At 36.6% G+C, this 19,454-nt stretch overlaps 1 protein-coding gene across 1 annotated transcript in view; it reads left to right on the top strand.

Moving 5' to 3' along the window:
• LOC138393675 (disintegrin and metalloproteinase domain-containing protein 2-like) overlaps positions 1-19,454 on the top strand; it is a 92,884-nt gene that overhangs the window by 64,755 nt on the left and 8,675 nt on the right. The window contains exons 17-19 of the mRNA XM_069485054.1: positions 5,571-5,754; positions 16,437-16,514; positions 16,746-16,878. Coding sequence (XP_069341155.1) covers positions 5,571-5,754; positions 16,437-16,514; positions 16,746-16,878 — 395 coding nt within the window. The remainder of the gene's footprint in view (positions 1-5,570; positions 5,755-16,436; positions 16,515-16,745; positions 16,879-19,454) is intronic.

Raw genomic sequence — 19,454 nt, 5'->3', positions numbered from 1 at the left:
TCGAGACTGTACTTCTTTGTGTCTCAACAGATTCTTGTGTTTTTCTTGAAGACAGAGGTATTTTCTTATATAATTGTATTGTAGTCATCAAACGTGTCTCATTAAAATTTCACTGGTTGTCTCAAGGCAGTGTTTACAGGTGTTTTTCCTTATTTGAGAACAAATTCAGAGTCAGGTATTTGCATCTACTCATAATGTGTTTTTAGAATTCTTTAATGTAAAACTTTTTTTGTTTTTATTTGTGTTTCTTTTCATTAGTTTTTTTTTTAAAAAAAAAAAAACAATACTACAAGTTTTAGAAAATTTTTCCTCACTTTGGGCTTGTTTGATATTTTTCATAATTATATTCAAGTTATGCATTTTGGGATGTTTACCACTGATGTTGTACCCTCAATATTTTTTAAAGGCACATGATATTCTTTTTCAGTATTGGAAATTTAGCTTAAATGTTTTGGTAAAGTTATTCTTTAATTTTCTGAACTATAAAGTTATTATTTTTCTCTTTGTGCTTAATATGTAATTTATGGTGAGTGATGTGGAGACTGTGGACATATTCTGTTTCTCTTCAAATTATAACCAACTAGTTTTAAAATCCATTGGTGATTCTCTAACTCCATTATTGACTTTGCCTTTATTAGCTAGAAATGTATTGTAGGAAGATGTATTTGCTTCTCTATGTTTGCTTATTTACTTATCTATGTATTTATTTATAGCAATTCAAACTATTTTATTCAATAGGATAGAATATATTACTATCATTTATTTCAGTACTTTCTCAAATTGTCTCAATTTTGGCTAGTGAGAACCCCTATGAGTTAGCTACTATGTCATTTTCAAAAATATGTTTGACTGTTTAATAATTTCCAAATTTTTAGAACAAGAAAGGATGTTGTAGGCTCTTGTTATACTTCCCTTATCCCTGCTCCAGATTCAGCTATTTATCCAAGGAGACCTAGTTCCTTTTAGTAGAGGATGGTACATAGAAAATAAATTTCTGGGCATTGGGTATGCTCACATCTTCTGTTTTTCATTACTTCTTAACCCTCTTGGTCAACAGAGTTAAAAATTCATATCACATATGCACATACATGTATCACATTTATTTATATACCCATTCATTTAAATTTCCATATTTAAGACACAAACATATGGTGATAACTCTAATTCCAATTAAACACTATGAAGTACTTCTTAGGAGTATAACTTGCTTTCTCATGTTCTCAAGCCCAGAATACACAGAAGTTTGTTTCACAATTACTAAAGCATATACTGAAAGAAATCTTCTAGCTGTTATGACTATCTTTGCCTTTAAATCATTGATCCTTTTTATATTAGCTGCTTTAACGTGCTTCTGTGCTAATTGCAACATCTGGGTAATATTGATATTGATATCTAGTGATTTATTTGCCTTTGGCTATGTCATATTTTTATTTGCACCTGTAGCATTGTTTTTATTTTATCTTGTATACTATGAATAATAAATAATAGAAACTCTGTATTCATTTCTTCTTTTCTGAAGGCTACAGAATTTTGTTATGGAAGGGATTTATATAGCTGAACTCAAACTATATACTATACCTTTCTGTGAGCAGCAGCTGAAAACAATGTTCATTTTCTTTATACCTCCAGGAGTTGCTTTATGCGCTGCCTGTATTCTTCCCTACCCATGCCTAGTTCAGTAGACATCCAGGTTTTAGGATTAAGTTTATATGCAGATATCAGGGCTCAGTCACTCTGAATTTCCTGTCTCCTAACTGTTGTTAGCTCCATATTCTAATTCTGTTTTATGATTATTCAAGCTAAGAAGATTGAATATGCTCTCTTGAATTAAAAAAAAAGTCACATCTAGAAACTATCTCACGATGCAGTTCCCATTCTTAAAGCACAGTTATACAACTCTTTCCTTTGTAGTTATATTGCAGTGCCTTCAAAGTGAGTGTATGTGTGTTTTTCAGATTACAGTTTTACCTTACTGCCACTCCTTCCAGCCAAAGACCACCAGAAACACCCCTGTAGTTGAACAAGTTGGGTTTATTATGTTGTGGTCAGAATGTGTATTAAGGAACACTGTGGAGCATCTCGGTTCCAGAGTGTTAGAAACTTACTACAGGATGTGTGCTTGTGTTAGGTGGTGTTTAGGAGAGTTTCAGGAGGTGGACCTTTGCTCTGAATTGAATGTTTTCAAGAATTGGAGGTCATTGTGTGATCATATACCTAAATAAATTTTATATATGAAGGAAGGAAGACTAAAGTGAAGCTAAAGCTGTAATTGCTACAGTAGCAAAAGTCACTCATATTAGTTGAATGATGGGAATGCATAGTATTAGGTTATTAAGTATGAAGTGTCCGATTTCCTTAACTACTAAGTTTGACAGTTGATATCTCTGACATTTCTCTTTGACACTTGTTTTATTCTTATTGTGAAGGTACATCCTCAGTCTTTAAAATGCACATTTTGGCTTGTGATTATATTTCAAAAATTTTTAAGAGCAATTTTTGTGAAACCATGGAAAAGTCAAAAATTCATGTTATTTCCCAATATGAGTTCCATCATGGAGCCAAGGCAGTGCAGACAGCTTGAAATATCCACAAAGTGTTTGGGAAGGATGTGGCTGATGAACGAATGCACAGTGCATCGATGGTTTGAGAAGTTCATTTCTGGTGGTTTTAATCTTGAAAATGAGCCACGTGGGTGACCTGAGACCAAGGTGGATAATGATGAGCTGAAAACTGTAGTGGAATTGAATCCATCTCAACCCATGGGTGAATTAGCGGCAAGGTTTGATGTTACTGTTTGAATAATATTGGACTATTTGAAACAAATGGGCAAGGTATAGAAGCTGGACAGATGGGCTATGCATGAATTAAACAAGCTTCAGCAGCGAAGTTGTCTCGAAGCTTGCCTTTCTTTGCTGTCATGACATAAAGGCAAACAAACCATTTCTACACCATATTGCTACATGTAATGAAAAATGGATTCTTTTTGACAGTTGAAAGCATTCAGCACAACGTTTGGATAAAAGTGAAGTGCTGAAACACAGTCCAAAACCGAATATTCATCAAAAAAAAAAAAAAAAATATTGGTGTCTGCTTGGTGGTCCAGCACTGGTATTATCCACTATGCCTTCATGAAACCTGGTCAATCGATTACAGCAGATGTCTATGCAACCAATTGGATGAAATGATGCGGATGCTTGCGACTAAGTAGCTGACATTGCTCAACAGAGACAGGCCAATCCTCTTGCAAGACAACACTCGACCACATGTCGCACAAACAATGCTGCTCAAACTACAGAGGCTGGACTTGGAAACTGTCTCATCCACCATATTCATCAGACCTTGCACCAACTGACTACCACTTATTCCAGGCTTTGGAGCACTTCTCGCAAGGAAAAATGTTCAATTCTCAACAAGATACGGAAAACACCTTTTACGATTTCATCGCCACTCGCTTACCAGCTTCTTCGCTGCTGGCATAGACAAGCTGCCGTTAAGATGACAAAACTGTGTTGATAGTTTAGGTGCACACTTTGATTAATTGTACTGCTTCTTGTTTGAGATACAATAAACTACACTTTTGGTTCGAAATTGGACATTTCATATGTAATAACCTAAAAATTTTGTGGCCTGGACAAAGTTTGTTTTTGCTCAGTGTGTCCAGATGTGATTTACAGAGTCGACTTGCTTCTTTTTCTTAATCTTTCATGGTTACAGAGTGGCTTTGCCTAATGTTAATGTTCTATGAAATTGTTTATGTTCAACAGGTGGGCACCCTGAGTGCAGGACAGCTTTTATCAACTCCAAGGCCTTGATGATAATATGTGGTCTTCACCTGAATGTCAGGGGCTGGTTTGTCCATTTTTCTTTCCCTCTTTTGGCCAAAGGTGGAAAAGGCCAGGCTACAGAAAATTGCTCTGAGACATTTAGACTTGCATCATTGCTGAGATTTTGCTGATTAAGAGGTTATTTAGATGACATATGTTGTCTATGTCAATATATGTAGTTGACCTAGGGTTAGTCATTCCTGCCCCTCTTGGTTTGTCAAATTCTCTAATCTAGCAGTAGTCATGTGGTAGCATTTTATATTCCAGACAGGAAACATGGGCCAAATAAAAATGTTGTGGTATAGTGTGTACTATAAGCAGACACTTACATTAATCCATGAGACGTAACATTAAACCTTAAATGATGTACATAATGCTAATCCTACAGCATATAATTAGTAATTATTTCTGTTAATTAATGTGACTTTGACCCTTAAAATCTTAATTTTTAAGATTACCCAAAAGGTGAACAGATGTAAAATTCATGCTTAGTAAAATTTTAACAGTTGAGATAAATTTAAGTGATGTATTTAAAGGGAGATTTTTGTTCTTGTTTTTTATTGGATAAAATCAGTATGCATTTCTAGCTTCTGTCTTGTGACATATTATTCAGGAAATTGGCATTGGTAAATTCACAGATTTTATTCAAATTTCATCAGTTCTGCACGCATTGTGCACGTATGTGTGTGCAAGGAGGTAGGAGCAGGTGTTTTGTGCTGAATTGCCACCTTAATAGTATTGAGTTTTCCAGTGATGAATATAGAATGTCTCTCAATGTATTTCAGTCTATAATTTTTCTCAGCCAGATTTACTTGTTTTCAGTGTTCAAGTGCCATATTTCTTTCATTAAATATATTCCTAAATATTCTATTTTGAGGCTATTATAAACAGCATGGCTTTCTAAATTTCATTTTTACATTGTTTATTACTTACCTGTAATAATTATAACAAAAATGCAAACACTGTTTTTGTGTTGATCTTGATCTTTTGTATTGTGTGACCATGCTGGACTTGTGTGTGCGTGTGCTTCTTAGCATTTATGTCTAGGATCATCTCACCTTCAAGCAAAGTTTCAGTTTATTCTTTTGTAACTGGGATGCTTTTAATCTCTTTTTCTTGCTTGACTGAACAGTCTAGATTTCCATTAAAATGTTGCATTTGAACTGGAGAAAGACGACACGTGCTTATTCCCAGTTTTATGGAAAATATTTAGTTTTTCACCATTAAGTTTATTCTTAACTGGAGGGTGTTTTTAGATGCTTTTCATCTGATACAAGTTCCCTTCTAAACTTAGTTTGTTGAGAGGTTTTAGTCCTGAAAGGTGATCTCATTTTTTCAAATGCTTTTCATTCATCTACTGACATAATTTTATGTTTTTTTGTGTTTATTCTATTTATATAGTACATTACATTAATCGATTTTCAGATGTTAAACCAACCTTAGGTCATGTTTTTGGTATCCACAGTGATAATCTCTGGCTTTTAATTGGTTGTTTAGACCATTCCAATTAAAAGTGATTACTGATACATTTCACTTGTATCTACGATCTTCAAATAACAGTATATAACACGAGAATAGTCCACCTTCAAATAACACTAATACTGCTTCATGTGAAGTGCAAGTGTGTTATTATGGAGTGTCCTAGTTCTTCTTGAATACTTTATTTAAATCTGTTTGTTTTAGAAATAATATTCTAATATTTCTCTAAGTTAGAATTAATCATTTTCATTTATGGGTCAATTATAGAGATCTGAAGTGTGGAAAATTAATATGTACATATACAAGTGAAAAAATAATTACACTTCAAGCGGCCACTATAATTTATCTCACCATCGATGAAGTACGCTGCGTTGCCCTGGAATATCCACATGATCATACAGAGAGTGCAAACATGTGGGTAAAAGATGGAACTGTTTGTGATACAAATAAAGTAAGTAGTTTTTGTTCCCACATAACTTCCTAATATTTCATGCTATGTTCTTAAATGACACATACTTAGTACTTTCTCTCAGAATTAAGTATACATTCAATAAAGAAAAATGGAAAATAAGAATAAATTTTAAAAGAATAAAATATAATCTGTAATTGAAATTTCATTGACTTTTTAGTACTTTTCTCATGGAACTTATGTGTATTCACTGAACAGAGATTCACACTGTTCACTGACTGTATTTATATTATTATTTTTTATTTCAAAATATTAAGGGGGTACAAATACTTTGGTCACCTGGCTGGAGTCAGAGCTATAAGCATGTCCATCACCTGAGTAGTGTTTATTGTATCCATTAGATAGGTTTTTGTCCCTCCCCTCCTCCCTCCACCCCTCTGCTTGATTGCCAATGATTTTTACTTCTCTCTATGCCCGTGTGTCCCTTGGTTACTTCCAATTTAATAGAGAGTATATGTGGTGTTTGTTATTCAATTCTTGAGATACTTTCCTTAAGATAATGGTCTCCAATTGCTTCCAAATTTCGGCAAAGACATTAATTCATCCTTTTTTATGACTGAGTAGTACTCCATGGTGTATATATACTGCATTTTGTTAATCTACTCATGAATTGATGGGCATTGGCTTGATTCCAGATCTTTGCAGTTGTAAATTGTGCCGCAATAAACATTTGTCTTTTCAATAAGATGACTTCTTTCCCTTGGGTAGATTCCCAGTAAAGGTTTTGCTGCATCTAATGGTAGGTCTACTTTTAGTTCTTTGAGGACTTTCCATACTGTTTTCCATAGAGAGTGTCCTAATTTGCAATCCCACCAACAGGATATAAGTGTTCCTTTCCTCTGAATCCACACCAACATCTATTGTTTTGGGATTTTTTTAAATAAAAGCCATTATAACAGGAGTAAGGTGATATCTCATTGTGGTTTTAATTTGCACTTCCCTGATGATTAGGACATTGAGCATTTTTTATATGTTTCTTGGCCATTTTCTATCTTCTTTTGGAAAACTTCTGTTCATTTCTTTTGCCCACTTTTTAATGGAGTTGCTTGTTTTTTTTTTTTTTCCTTGATAGTTTATTTAAATTCCTTGTAGATTCTGTATATCAGCCCTTTATCAGATGTATAGTTTGTGAATATTTTCTCCAATTCTGTAGGTTGTCTGTTTGCTCTGTTGATTACTTTCTTAGTTGTGCAGAAGCTTTTTAATTTCATCAAGCCTCATTATTTTTGTTGTTGCTATAATTGCCATTGCGGTCTTAGTCATAAATTCTTTGCCTAGGCTGATAATCTAGAAGAGATTTCCCTATGTTTTCTTCTAGAATTCTTATGGTTTCATGCCTTACATTTAAGGCTTATATTCATATTGAATTAATTTTTGTGAGTGGTGAGAGATAGGGGTCTTGTTTCAGTCTTCTGCATGTGGCTATCCAGTTTTCCCAGCACCATCTATTGAATAGGGATTCTTTTCCCCAATGTATATTGCTGTCTGCTTTGTCAAAGATCACTTTGTGTATGTAGATGGTTTTATATCTGGGATCTCTGTTCTGTTCCATTTGGTCTATGTCTCCATTTTTGTGCCAGTACCATGCTGCTCTGGTTACTATAGCCTTGTAGCATACTTTCAATTCTCATAAGGCGATACTTTCTGATTTATTATTTTTGCTTAAGATTGCTTTGGCGATTCAGGCTCTATTCTGGTTTCAAATGAAACATATTATTATTTGTTCTACATCTGTGAAGTATGATGTTGGTATTTTGATGAGGATTGCATTGAATCTGTAAATCGCTTTGGGCAATACAGACATGTTAATAATGTTGATTTTACCAATCCATGAGCATGATGTGTTTTTCTATTTGTTGTGTCCTCTGTGATTTCTTTCCTCAGTGTTCCTCATAGTTCCCCTTATAGAGATCTTTCAGGTCATTTGTAAAGTATATTCCTAGGTATTTTATTTTCTTTGTAGCTATTGCAAATGGTATTGAGCTTTTCATTTGACTCTCAGCTTGACTGTTATTTCTGTGTAGAAATGCCACTGATTTGTGTACATTACTGGTACATCCTGAGACTTTGCTGAATTTATTTCTCAATTCCAGGAGTCTCTTAGTGGAGTCTTTGGAGTTTTCTAGATATAAGATCATATCATCAGTGAAAAGAGATAGTTTAACCTCCTGTTTCTAGATTTGGACACCCTTTATTTCTTTCTCTTGCCTGATTGCTCTGGCTAGAACTTCCAGAACTATGTTGAACAGAAGTGGTGACAGTGGGCACCCTTGTCTTGTTCCAGTTCTGAAGGGGAATGCTTTCAACTTTTCCTCATTCAGTATGATGTTGGGTTTGGGGTTGTCATATATGGTTTTTATAATTTTGAGATATATTCTTTCTATGCCTCGTTTGTTCAGGGTATTTATTGTGAAATAAATTTATTGTGCTGGATTTTGTCAAATCCTTTTTCTGCATCTATTGAGATGATCATATGGTCTTTGTCTTTGCTTCTTTTTATGTGGTCAATGATATTTTTTTATTTATGTATGTTGAAACTATCCTTTCATCCCTGGGATGCAGCCCACTTGGTCATGATGGATTTTTTTGATGTGTTTATTTGGTTTACTAGTATTTTATTGAGGATTTTTGCATCCATGTTCATAAGGGATATTGTTCTGTAGCTATTTTGTTGTTGTTGTGTCCTTTCCTGGCTTTGGTATCAAGGTGATCCTGGCTTTATAGAATGAGTTATTGAGGATATTCTCCTTTTTGATGTTATGGAATAACAGGTACCAACTGTTCTTTTCTTTGTAGGTCTGGTAGAATTCAGCTGTGAATCCATGTGGTCCAGGGCTTTTTTTTTTTTTTTTTTTTTGGAAGACTTCTTATTACTGCTTCAGTCTCGCTCATTATCAGTCTGTTCTGGAGTTCTGTTTCTTCCTGCTTGAGTCTTGGGAGGTTGTATGTTTCCAGGAATTTGTCCATTTCCTCTACATTTTCTAGTTTGTGTAGAGATATTTATAGTGTTTACATGATATTTTGTATTTCTTGGTATCAGTTGTAATATCTCTTTTTTTCCTTTCTGATTAAACTTATTTGGGTCCTTTCTCTTCTATTCCAGGTTAATCTAGCAAGAAGTCTTTCAATTTTTGTTTTTCTTTTCATAGAACCAACTTTGTGTTTCATTGATCTTTTGTATTGTTTTTTGTTTGTTCTCCATTTAGTTTAGTTCTTCTCTGATATTAGTTATTTCTTTTCTTCTGCTGGCTTTGGGTTTGGTTTGCTCTTCCTTTTCTAGTTCCTTGAGGTGTGTAATTAGATTGTTAATTTGTGATCTTTCTTTTTGATGTAGGCATTTAAGGCTATGAATTTTCCCCTTAGGACTGCTTTTGCTCAATCCCATAGATTCTGATACCTTGTATCTCCTTTGTCATTCAGTTCAAGGAATCTTTTGATTTCCACCTTACTTTCATTATTGACCGAATAATTGTTCTGCAGTAGGTTGTCTAATGTCCATGACTTTGTGTAGATTTGAGTGTTTCTTTTGGAATTCATTTCTAGTTTTATTCCACTCTAGTCTGAGAAGATATATTATATGATTTCTGGTTTTTTGGATTTGTTGAGACATGTTTTGTGGCCTAAGATATGATCAATCCTGGAGAATGTTCCATGTGCCAATGAGAAGAATGTATATACAGTAGTTTTTGGCTAGAAAGTTCTGTAAATGTCTTGTTAGGCCCATTTTTTCTGGAGTCCCATTTAAGTCCAGTGTTTATTTATTTTCTGCTTAGGTGGTCTGTAAAGCTCTGTCAATGGAGTGTTGAATTCCCCAGCAATTATGATTCTGCTGTTTATCTCTTAGCTTAGATCTAGTGGAATGCACTTTATGAGTCTGGAGGCGCCTGTATTAGATGCATGTATATTTAGGATTGTTATGTCTTCTTGTTGAATTTCTCCCTTTACCATTATTTAATATAATGACCATCCTCATCTTTCTTTAGCATTTTTGATTTAAAGTCAATTTTACCCGATATGAGAATGGCTACACCTGCTCTCTTTTGGTTTCCATTTGTGTGGAGTATTTTTTCCACCCCTCACCTTGAGTCCGTATGACTCCCTATGCATTAGATGTGTTTCCTGCATTAGATATGTTTCCTGGATACAGCAGATACTTGGGTTGTATTTATTCATCCATTCACCCAGCCTATGTCTCCTTAGTGGGGCTTTCAGACTGTTCACATTGATTGATAGAATTGATATGTGAGATATTGTTGTGTTCATCGTGTTGGATAGTACTTTATTACCTTATTGTTTTGTTTTCCATTTTGTGCTATTGTTTTATAAGAGCACTGAGCTTTAGATTTTGGGTGGTTTTACACTAGTGTTTGTCTATTGTGCAGATCTGTGTAAAATGCAGTTCTGAGTGTTTCCTGCAAGGCAGGTCTGGTCTTGACAAATTCCCTCTGTGTTTTCTTGCCTGGAAAAGCCTTTATTTCTCGTTCATATATGAAACTTATTTTTTCAGGATACAAAATTCTAGGAATTCTAGGATGGCAGTTGTTCTCTTTAACAGATTGACTGCCACACTAGAGAAAAGTATTTTCTTTGGGGCTACAGTGTTTTATTATAAAAATAGAATAAAAATTTCAAAATCAAAATGATCCTTTCAAATTTAATGAAAAATTTATTTTTATTGTTTTCTGTGCATAAGTTATACACAATTAAATTGCAAATATTAATTGTAACAATAAGAACATCAATAAGTAAGATTTTCATGAACTGATTGCAGTTACATATGCTTCATGAGGCCCCAGGCTCAAAGCTAGCATCAGTTAAATACAACTCACAGCCGTTAATGTATTAAGAAGACTGAATATGGGGCTCTAATTCCTTCTGGCTTATATGGTCTCTGTTGAGAAGTCTGTGGTTAGCCTGATGGGTTTTACTTTGTAAGTTCCTTAATGTTTTTACCTCATGGCATGCAGGAGAGCTCCTTCATGTTGACTTTGCCCAGTCTGATGACTGTTTGTCTTGGTGATTGCCTCTTTGAAATGAATCTCCCAAGTGTTCATTGAGATTCTTGTATCCGGATGTCTAAATCTCCAGCAAGACCAAGGAAGTTTTCCTCAATTATTCCCTCAGATATATTTTCTAGCCCTTGTGCATTTTCTTCATCACCCTCAGGGATACCTGTGTTTCTTATATTTGGCCATTTTACACAATCCCATATTTCTTGTAGGCTTTGTTTGTTCCTCTTGATTTTTTGTTCTTTATTTTTAACTGATTGTGTTAATTTGAAAAAGTTGTCTTCAAGCTCTGAAATTCTTTCTTCTGCCTTGTCTAGTCTATTGTTAAAGCTTTCCACTGTGTTTTGTATTTCCTTACATGAATTTTCATTTCCAGAAGTTCTATTTGGTTTTTCTTTGTATGTCTATCACTTTAGTACATTTTTCAATTACTTCCTTAATTGTTTTTGTGGTTTTGTTGAACTGGTTTTCCATTTTCCGTTGGATTTCATTGAGGCTACTTACAATCCATATTTGGAATTCATTTTCTGTCATTTCAATATTTTCATTTTGGGTGCAATCCATTGCTAGAGAGCTAGTGTGCCCCTTTGGGGGTGACCTTTTGCTCTATTTTTCATACTTCTGGAGTTCCTGCACCAACTCCTTCTCATCTGGAGCAGCTGTTGCTTCTCATTTTTGGATTTTCTTTTGTTAGATGGGGCTTTTTAACCCCCACTCATAAGGATGTGTCTGTAGCATATGTTGGGTAAGGACCTTTGGCTATGTTTGTGGGTGCTTTGTTGGGGTTCTAGGTTATGGATGGATTTCTTGGTTATAGATATTATTAGTGTGATGGTTTTCTAATTTGCTAGTTATTTGTAGGCTGTAGCAGTGGTGTGCTATGTGTGTGGTCAGATTCCTTGTCTCTTGTTGATGCGGGAAGATGGAGGTCTTTGAAATCCTTTCTCTTTCCCCAGCCCTGTGGTCTTCTTAACAGCATGAATTATATTGGGATGCCCAATTTAATCTCTGAGACAGTACGTGGTGCTTGTGGGTAAAAGCCAGCCACATCCTGTGTGATTGAGTCAATAAATGCTCTAAAGGGCTGTACACCTTGACCTCCCTGCCAGTAGGTGGTGCTTGCTAGAAAGAACCAGCTATAGTTTTGTTTTGGGGACCTGTGATCTGTCCCTCTAGCCCCTCAGGGGAAGCACTTTAATGCCACCAGCAGAGCCCTGGTGCCCCCAGGGATGCTCCCAGAACTGGCAGAGCCCTGGAGATCCCAGGACACTCCTAATTCTCTACCACAACAGAGGTGGATATGAGATTGAGGCTGGGCAGGGCTGGGTTGGATGAGCCTGCCTTTAGCTCCACAAAATCTGGTAAGCTGGCTGTGTCTGCAGGAGTCAAAGGTTCACTCCCAGGCCACCAGAAAGGGGCTGAGGTGGCCCCACCCAGCCAGAAAGTCTGCTTGTGGGGGAGGGGCCATCTCAGATTCACAATGTGGCTGTCAGGCACAGGTTTCACTCTTCTCTTTCCTGCCCTACTCCACGGTCTCCCTCTGGCATCTGCCAGCAGGCAGGAGCTCAAACTAGCTGAGCTCCCTCATGATGGTGCTGCAGGCTGGGAGCTTCCCTGTCCAGGATCCTGCCCTGAGCTGAGAGCTTGTCCTTCCTGTGGGGGGGAGGGGTGCTCCACAAGTTTCTGTGGCTGGGCCCCAGAGTGCACTCTATTTAAAGTTCTGCCCACTTGGGCTCCCTTTCCTCCTGAGATTAGTTTATAAATCTCCCCGCCATGCCCCCAGAGCAACATAATCAAGTCCTAGGGGTACAGAATTTGGCCTGTGGGCCTGTCCCCAGGTTCCTGAAGATTGATCCCTGACTGTGCCAGGGAGAAGTGTGCTGGGCAGTGCTCAGGCAGGGGTGCCCAGGTAGGTTTGATGTCCCTCTGCTTCAGGGTGTGCCCTGCTCTGATGGAGCCACTGGGCAAGCAGCACCTGGGAGGGCCAGCAAGCAGGGAGCTCATAGACCGAGAACCCCTTGATCTGCTAAGTCTTTAAGAGGAAAGGTGTGAGCCTCACTCTCTGTGGAAGCCTCAGTGTGGTAGGCACACCAACAGAGGCGAAACAGCCACTTCTCAGAATCTTGGCTTAATTTTCCTTCTCAGCAACAGTGGGTGGAGGAGTGGCTGGGGAGGCAAAGGGTCTGAATGGAGGAGAGCTAGCACTCTGGTTGTCTCTGTCCCTCTCTCCAGAAGGCAACCTACCCAGAATGTCTAAGCTCTGGGGTCACACAAATCCCCCATGACCAACCAGCCCCTGTGGCTCCCACAGTCTGGGCTGGAGTTGGGAAATGTTTGTGTGGGAATGAGCAAGACCAAAACTGAGGGGCTGAAGCCCCCTGTGGAGGACAAAGGTGCATGGTGGGTGAGGAAGCAATACCGCGCCTGTGATGTCAGGTTGGGTCTGTGGTGACAGGAAGCGACCCCAGGAAGGCTGGCAGCCTGGTGCTTTGTCCTTAAGAAGCTCCCAGTTCACTGCTGGCAGTAGCCACTGGGCTTGTGATGGTAGAGAGGCTCACCAGCAATTTGGGAGCCTGGTGACTGCCAGAGATGTGAGGGAGGGAGAAACAAACCAGACACCTACCCTTTTTGCTGGGCTCCAAGTCTCTCAGGGGTTAATCTCAATATCTTGCTCCTTCTTGTTCTTCTCAATTTCTTCCCGTGGAATTTCTGGTAGGTTGTGGCACTTTTCCCTTGGAATTACACATGATCTATGTTTTTTTTTCTTTTTTATCTAAAACTTATCCTTCTTTCTGAGATGATTTGGCAGCTGATGTCTCTGATCAGACATCTTGAAAAAAGCCCTGTTTTGTATCCTGTATTTTATTAACTTATCTCACATTACATAGAGAGTACTTCTAATGTAATGAATTATCTTTTGATATAACTCTTTTAAAATAGGTGTCAAAATAATGTATACCCATTTACTGATGAAAAGAATAAAAAATTCACAGAGTAAAGTGAAAATCAATCCAGGTTATATTTCTGAGATACAATTACTCTTTCTGTTTTTATTAACCTTCCATGAACTGTTTATGTGTATATTAATACATATATACACAGATGTAGAATATTTATTTAACTTTATATTTTTATAAAAACATTCCATTCTCTTATCTACCTTTTCTATTGTGTCATTCAATATGGTACCTATGCATATGTATCAACATTTTAGCCTTCTAGGTTTTTCCATTATATGAAATATGCAATACTTATATACATATACATATATGCACAGGAAAGATCAAGCTCAAATTAGTCTCAGGTCCAAATATAAAGACTCTCTGGTCCAATAAGTAGCAGAATATAGTAAACCAGTCATTGAAGAAAAGAGGGACAGTCAAAATATAGTTGACTTGAGCGCATAAGATATTTTTGTGAATTAAAAGTAAGTTAAAAACTATGTTTTGGTTATAACCAAGTATAAATGAAATCTCCTAATTTTTTTTCACAGCATAATTATATATCATTATGAATGTATACATATTTAAATAATATTCTTTTAATTTGACAATTAAGGAAACATTTGCCATACAAATTATAGTTCTGCTACAACCTAACTTTACCAATATTCATTTAGAAAATTAGAAAGCAAGAAACATACAAACACAAAAATTGTCACCACATATTCTCACACAAGAACTCAATCATTTTTAAAACTTTGTAATACATTCACTTCCATGAAATTTGGTTTGAAAAATATTTACTAAATCAATGCCCAAGACTGTCTTTGATTTTAATCTCTACATTATTTCTAAACAGTCTAACATAGGCTATATGAGGTAAAAATTTTACAGGAAGCAAGAACCACCGGGAGTGGCTTATATGGTTTATGGTTTCTTTTTTTCTACAATATAAAATAATTTTGGAGGTTGTTCATCCAGGGAAGTTATGGGGCTCCCCTGTGTCATCAATGATCCAGACTCAGTCCAGTTTCCAGCTACAGATCTTATATCATGAGCCTCTTCTTTCTCTTCTTTCAAGATGGTTGATTGGTACTCTGGCTATGTCCACGTTTCAAGTGGATGATTGGAAAGAGCTAAGGAAACGAAGGGTGCCTGCCACCTTTATTCACCACAGTTAGTGAGCAGGTTGATTTGACAGTCACTACTGTACCACAGTGTTCATGACAAAGGTGATACCCCATCAAGGAGATATCTACCTCAGCAGCTTTAAAACATGCTACTGTTCCTCATTAAAAAGAAATACATAACGATGCTAGAGAAGTTTTTGATCCATGGTACAAAGATAGAGGGGCTAGGTAGAGATCTTGGAGAGGTGTCACCCAAGTGGTGACCACAAAAGTTTGTATTCATATATATCATATATTTGTAAATAGTGATTAAATTAGCTGCATGTGGAGTGCTCAATTTTTATGTGTTCTGCAAACTAGAGTGTCATTGTTTTTGAAATGCCTCATATATAAATGTTCATTTGGATTGGAATGAATGCAGTGTCATGAGAAATTTCAAAATCCTTTTGTCAATAGAGACAAAGATATTGGATCCTCTAAATATTGTTTCAATTCTCAGATATTAGTGGTTAAGTATAAAAAAATAGTTTTATACATCATCACCTACTTTTACATAGTTATTCCTAGAAGGAATCTAACAGAGGATTTGCAAAGATGTGTATTTCAAAATCTTTTTTTTTTTTTTTTTTTTTTTTGGAGACAGAGTCTTGCTCTGTTCTGTTGCCCGGGCCAGAGTGCTGTGGTGTTAGCCTAGCTTACAGCAACCTCAAACTCCTGGGCTTAAGTGATCCTCCTGCCTCAGCCTCCCAAGTAGCTGGGACTACAGGCATGCGCCTTTCTATTCTCTTTTCTAAAACCGACTTTCATCAGCTTTCCCTTCTTCCAATTCAATATCTAAATACAGCCAGTTGTTTGTAGGTTAAAGGGCAACTCTCTCCTGAAAACTGTAAGAGTCTACAGCCTTGCCAGTGGTATCTTCTCTCACATAACATCTCACTTGTATGCGTGTTTCTGTCTCTTTTACTACAATATGAGCAAGATGAGATTTGTGCTGTTCACTGATGTCTCCCTGGGACCAGGTATGATACATTTATAGGTTTCAAGGGTCTATTTAATGAGTGATAGAATAGCTGTTTATGAGATGGCCACGCTTCCCCTTACATTTCTCGAAGGTTCCATGCTCTCTTCCACTGTGGGGTCATTTTAAATATTGGTTGTTTTCCTATACATACTCTATCTTTTATTTCTATGCCAATTAAGTCCTAATCACCAACACAGCTCAATGAGAAGATTTTACTGTTCTCAAATATTAGGTAAATTATATTTTATGCTTTCATAAATCCATCTATTTTTTCATTATAACATTTATCACACGCCTGTGTTTTACTTATTTCCTATCTGTCCTTCCTATCCCAGTATAATAAGCAGGGAAGTGGCTATTACTGTTTTCTTTACTCCCAGATGGTCAGAGTCTCACCTAATGCTGGAAACATAGTAGCACTAGAAATTAATCATTCATTGTTATACACTGATATTTATTGTTACACAAATACCTTTTGCATTAGTATAGTATGGAATGCTTTTAATTAAGTGGCAAACCCAGATGGCCTATCGGTTAACTTATTTCAGCTTATCCTTTTTAGGTTTGCAAGAATAAGATGTGTGAGGATACTGCAGTCATGGGTTATGACTGTACTGCAGAAAAATGCAGTAATCATGGTGTAAGTACCAGTACTGGGAGCTGAGAATAAAAATCACTGCGACTAATCCCAGGAAAGCTAATGCACTGCTACACACACACACACACACACACACACACATGCACACACACTCACACATAAACCACATAGGAAAATCAGCCTTGTGTGACCTACATAACATTTTGTAATTCTACTTGAACACATATAGTTCTAGCTGCTTATCTTACAAAGCCATATTTCTGCTGCTTGCAGAAGTGCAATAACAAAAAACACTGTCACTGTGATGCTTCATTCTTACCTCCAAACTGCGCAACTGAAGACGCTACATGGCCTGGTGGGAGTATTGACAGTGGCAATTTTCCACCTGCAGCAGCTGCTGTCCATGGTATGTATTAATAGCAAATAGAAAATATGATTCAAACATAATTTGAATTTATTAGATTTAATAAATAATATGATGGCTACCAATGTATAGCTAGGTTGTTTTGGACATCAAATAATAAACCACACATGAATATTTATGTTTTACTTTCAGAAAGTAATACATTATAGCATATGTAACATTATAAATTAGATATATCAGTCAGAACCCAGGCATACAAATAGAAATAACTTTCATCTTTCAAACAGAAAGAATTCAGTGTAAGGCATCCGTTTATACTTAATAGCAGAAATGAAAAGTCAATCAGAGAATGATGAGGCAACCAAGATATTAGCAATAACAGGAAACTACTACTACTTTTTAGGGCTAGAGGGACAGCGAAAAGCAGTGGTATTACTAAAACCAGAATCTGGGCTGTCTAGCATGCCATATAACTAAGAGCTGTATGGTAGGATCTGGACCACAGAGTGAGCCAAAGGTATAAAGAATACAGCCACTGTTGTAGATGCTGCAAAGGAAGAGGGAGAAACACCATAGCTATTTTACTCACCTGATCCTCTAAATTCTACCCGGTGAATCCCATTGACCAAACCTAACCGGAAGACAGCAGGTCAAGGTGCTTGGGAAATGCATTCCTGCAATATTGATCAAAGCAAAGGAAAAGCCAAGATGGATTTTAGAGAAATCCAGCAGTTAACCAGCCATTCCAATAATGTTTAAGACCAGGAGATTTCCTTTATATGAAAACTTACACTTACAGATAATTAGAGCTATTTTTTCCAGATTTTGAGTCAGGAATGAAATACATTCATCCAAGTGTTTGAAAATATTATTTTAATGTCAGATAGTAGTAGATTAGTAAGTTTAAAACATCATAATAACTTTAAGGTATTTTCAAGTTATTACCTTTGTAGTAGCGACAATTAGATTATCTTCACATTGGCTGCAATTAACTGCTTCTATTCAGACACACCCATGCCATTTCCACAATAAGTTTCCACAATAAGCAGTGGAGACTACTCCCTTCCCAGCATCCAGGTTGGCCTTAGTGGTATGACTGATCAATAAAGTGTGCACAACTGACATTCTAGGATTCCCATGATATTCTTGCAGATTCTGGCTAGCTGTTCTGGAATACTTATTCTTGGAACTCTCATTCCTAGAACACTCACTCTGTTGAAAATCATCTGCAATGTATGAAATTTGATTGCATGAGACATAGAAATACAATCACCCAACTAAGAACCCCCCTCCCCAGATTCATGACCAACAAAATTGTAAGCAAAATTGAATGATTGTTTTAAGTTTCTAAGCTTTGAGGTAATTTCTCAAGCAGCAGCATTTAATAGAAAACATTTTAGTAACCAGTGTTGCATATTTCTATCACAAGAATCTAAAACATGTAGCATTAGCTTTGGAATCGGATGGTGCATGGAGGATAGAAAGGCTTCCCGGAGACTGGGGAAGACTGTTAGGACATGTTGAAATTATCTTGGGAAGACTGCCAGTGAGCAACTCAAGAACATTTTAAAACATGGTTTTCGATGTTGGAAAAAGTGGAATGATTATTATGAAGTGTTAAATCGTTTGGAGTCATTGCTGCCTTTGGTCACGTGTAAAATAGAATTCATGCTTCCTGTTGGTTGGAAGTAAGCAAATATAAAAATGATATGCTTTTTTTAAAAAAAAATTTGGGTTTGTAAATCAAACAAATTCTCATATCTGGTCTCTTCCTTAAAGTAAGAAATTGCGAAAGGTCAATTTTGAGATTTTGAGCAATAAAATTTTATCTCAGATAAAGTCAAGCCTTTGACTGTAAAACCCTGACTTGAAATCTCAGAATAACTAAGGTCGATGTCCCGTATAGACCCCTTCATCTGTACTAAGAATTTTATAGAAATACCTCATAAAAACTTTGAAACAACAAGTCTACTAAATTCAGTAGGTGAGCATACTAATAGCATGGACTGAAGCCCTACAGTAGAAAGCTTGTGTACAGTAAAGGGAACAATGAGCAAAGTAAACAGACAATCCACAAAAGGGCAGAAAATATTGACATGCTGCCCACCTGCAAAGGGATTAATAACTAGAATATATAAGGAACCCAAACAACTCAGTAGGAGAAAAATAATCTAATTTTAAAATGGGCAAAAGATCTGAATAGACATTTCTCAAAAGAAGGCATACAAATGGCCAATGGGTATATGAAAAAATACTCCACGTCATTAGTCATCAGAGAAATCCAAATCAAAAGTACAATAAGATAGCATCTCAACCCAGTTAAAATGGATTTTATCCAAAAGACAGGTCATAACCAATCTGCCAGGATGTGGAGATTAGGGAACCCTCTTACACTGGTGGTGGGAATGTGAATTAGTACAACCACCACGCAGAACATTATGGAGGCTCCTTGGATAACAAAAAGTAGAACTGCCATATGGCCCAGCAAGTCCACTGCTATATAATATATCCCAGAGAAAGGAAATCAGTATATTGACAAGATATCTGCACTCCCATCTTTACTCCAGCACTATTCACAGGAGCCAAAATATGGAATCAACATCAGTGTCCGTCAACTT

The sequence above is a fragment of the Eulemur rufifrons genome, chromosome 12 (genome assembly GCF_041146395.1).
Source record: "Eulemur rufifrons isolate Redbay chromosome 12, OSU_ERuf_1, whole genome shotgun sequence".
NCBI lineage: Eukaryota > Metazoa > Chordata > Mammalia > Primates > Lemuridae > Eulemur > Eulemur rufifrons.
The sequence above is the reverse complement of the archived record's forward strand: the minus strand, read 5'-3'. Positions and strand labels throughout refer to the sequence as shown.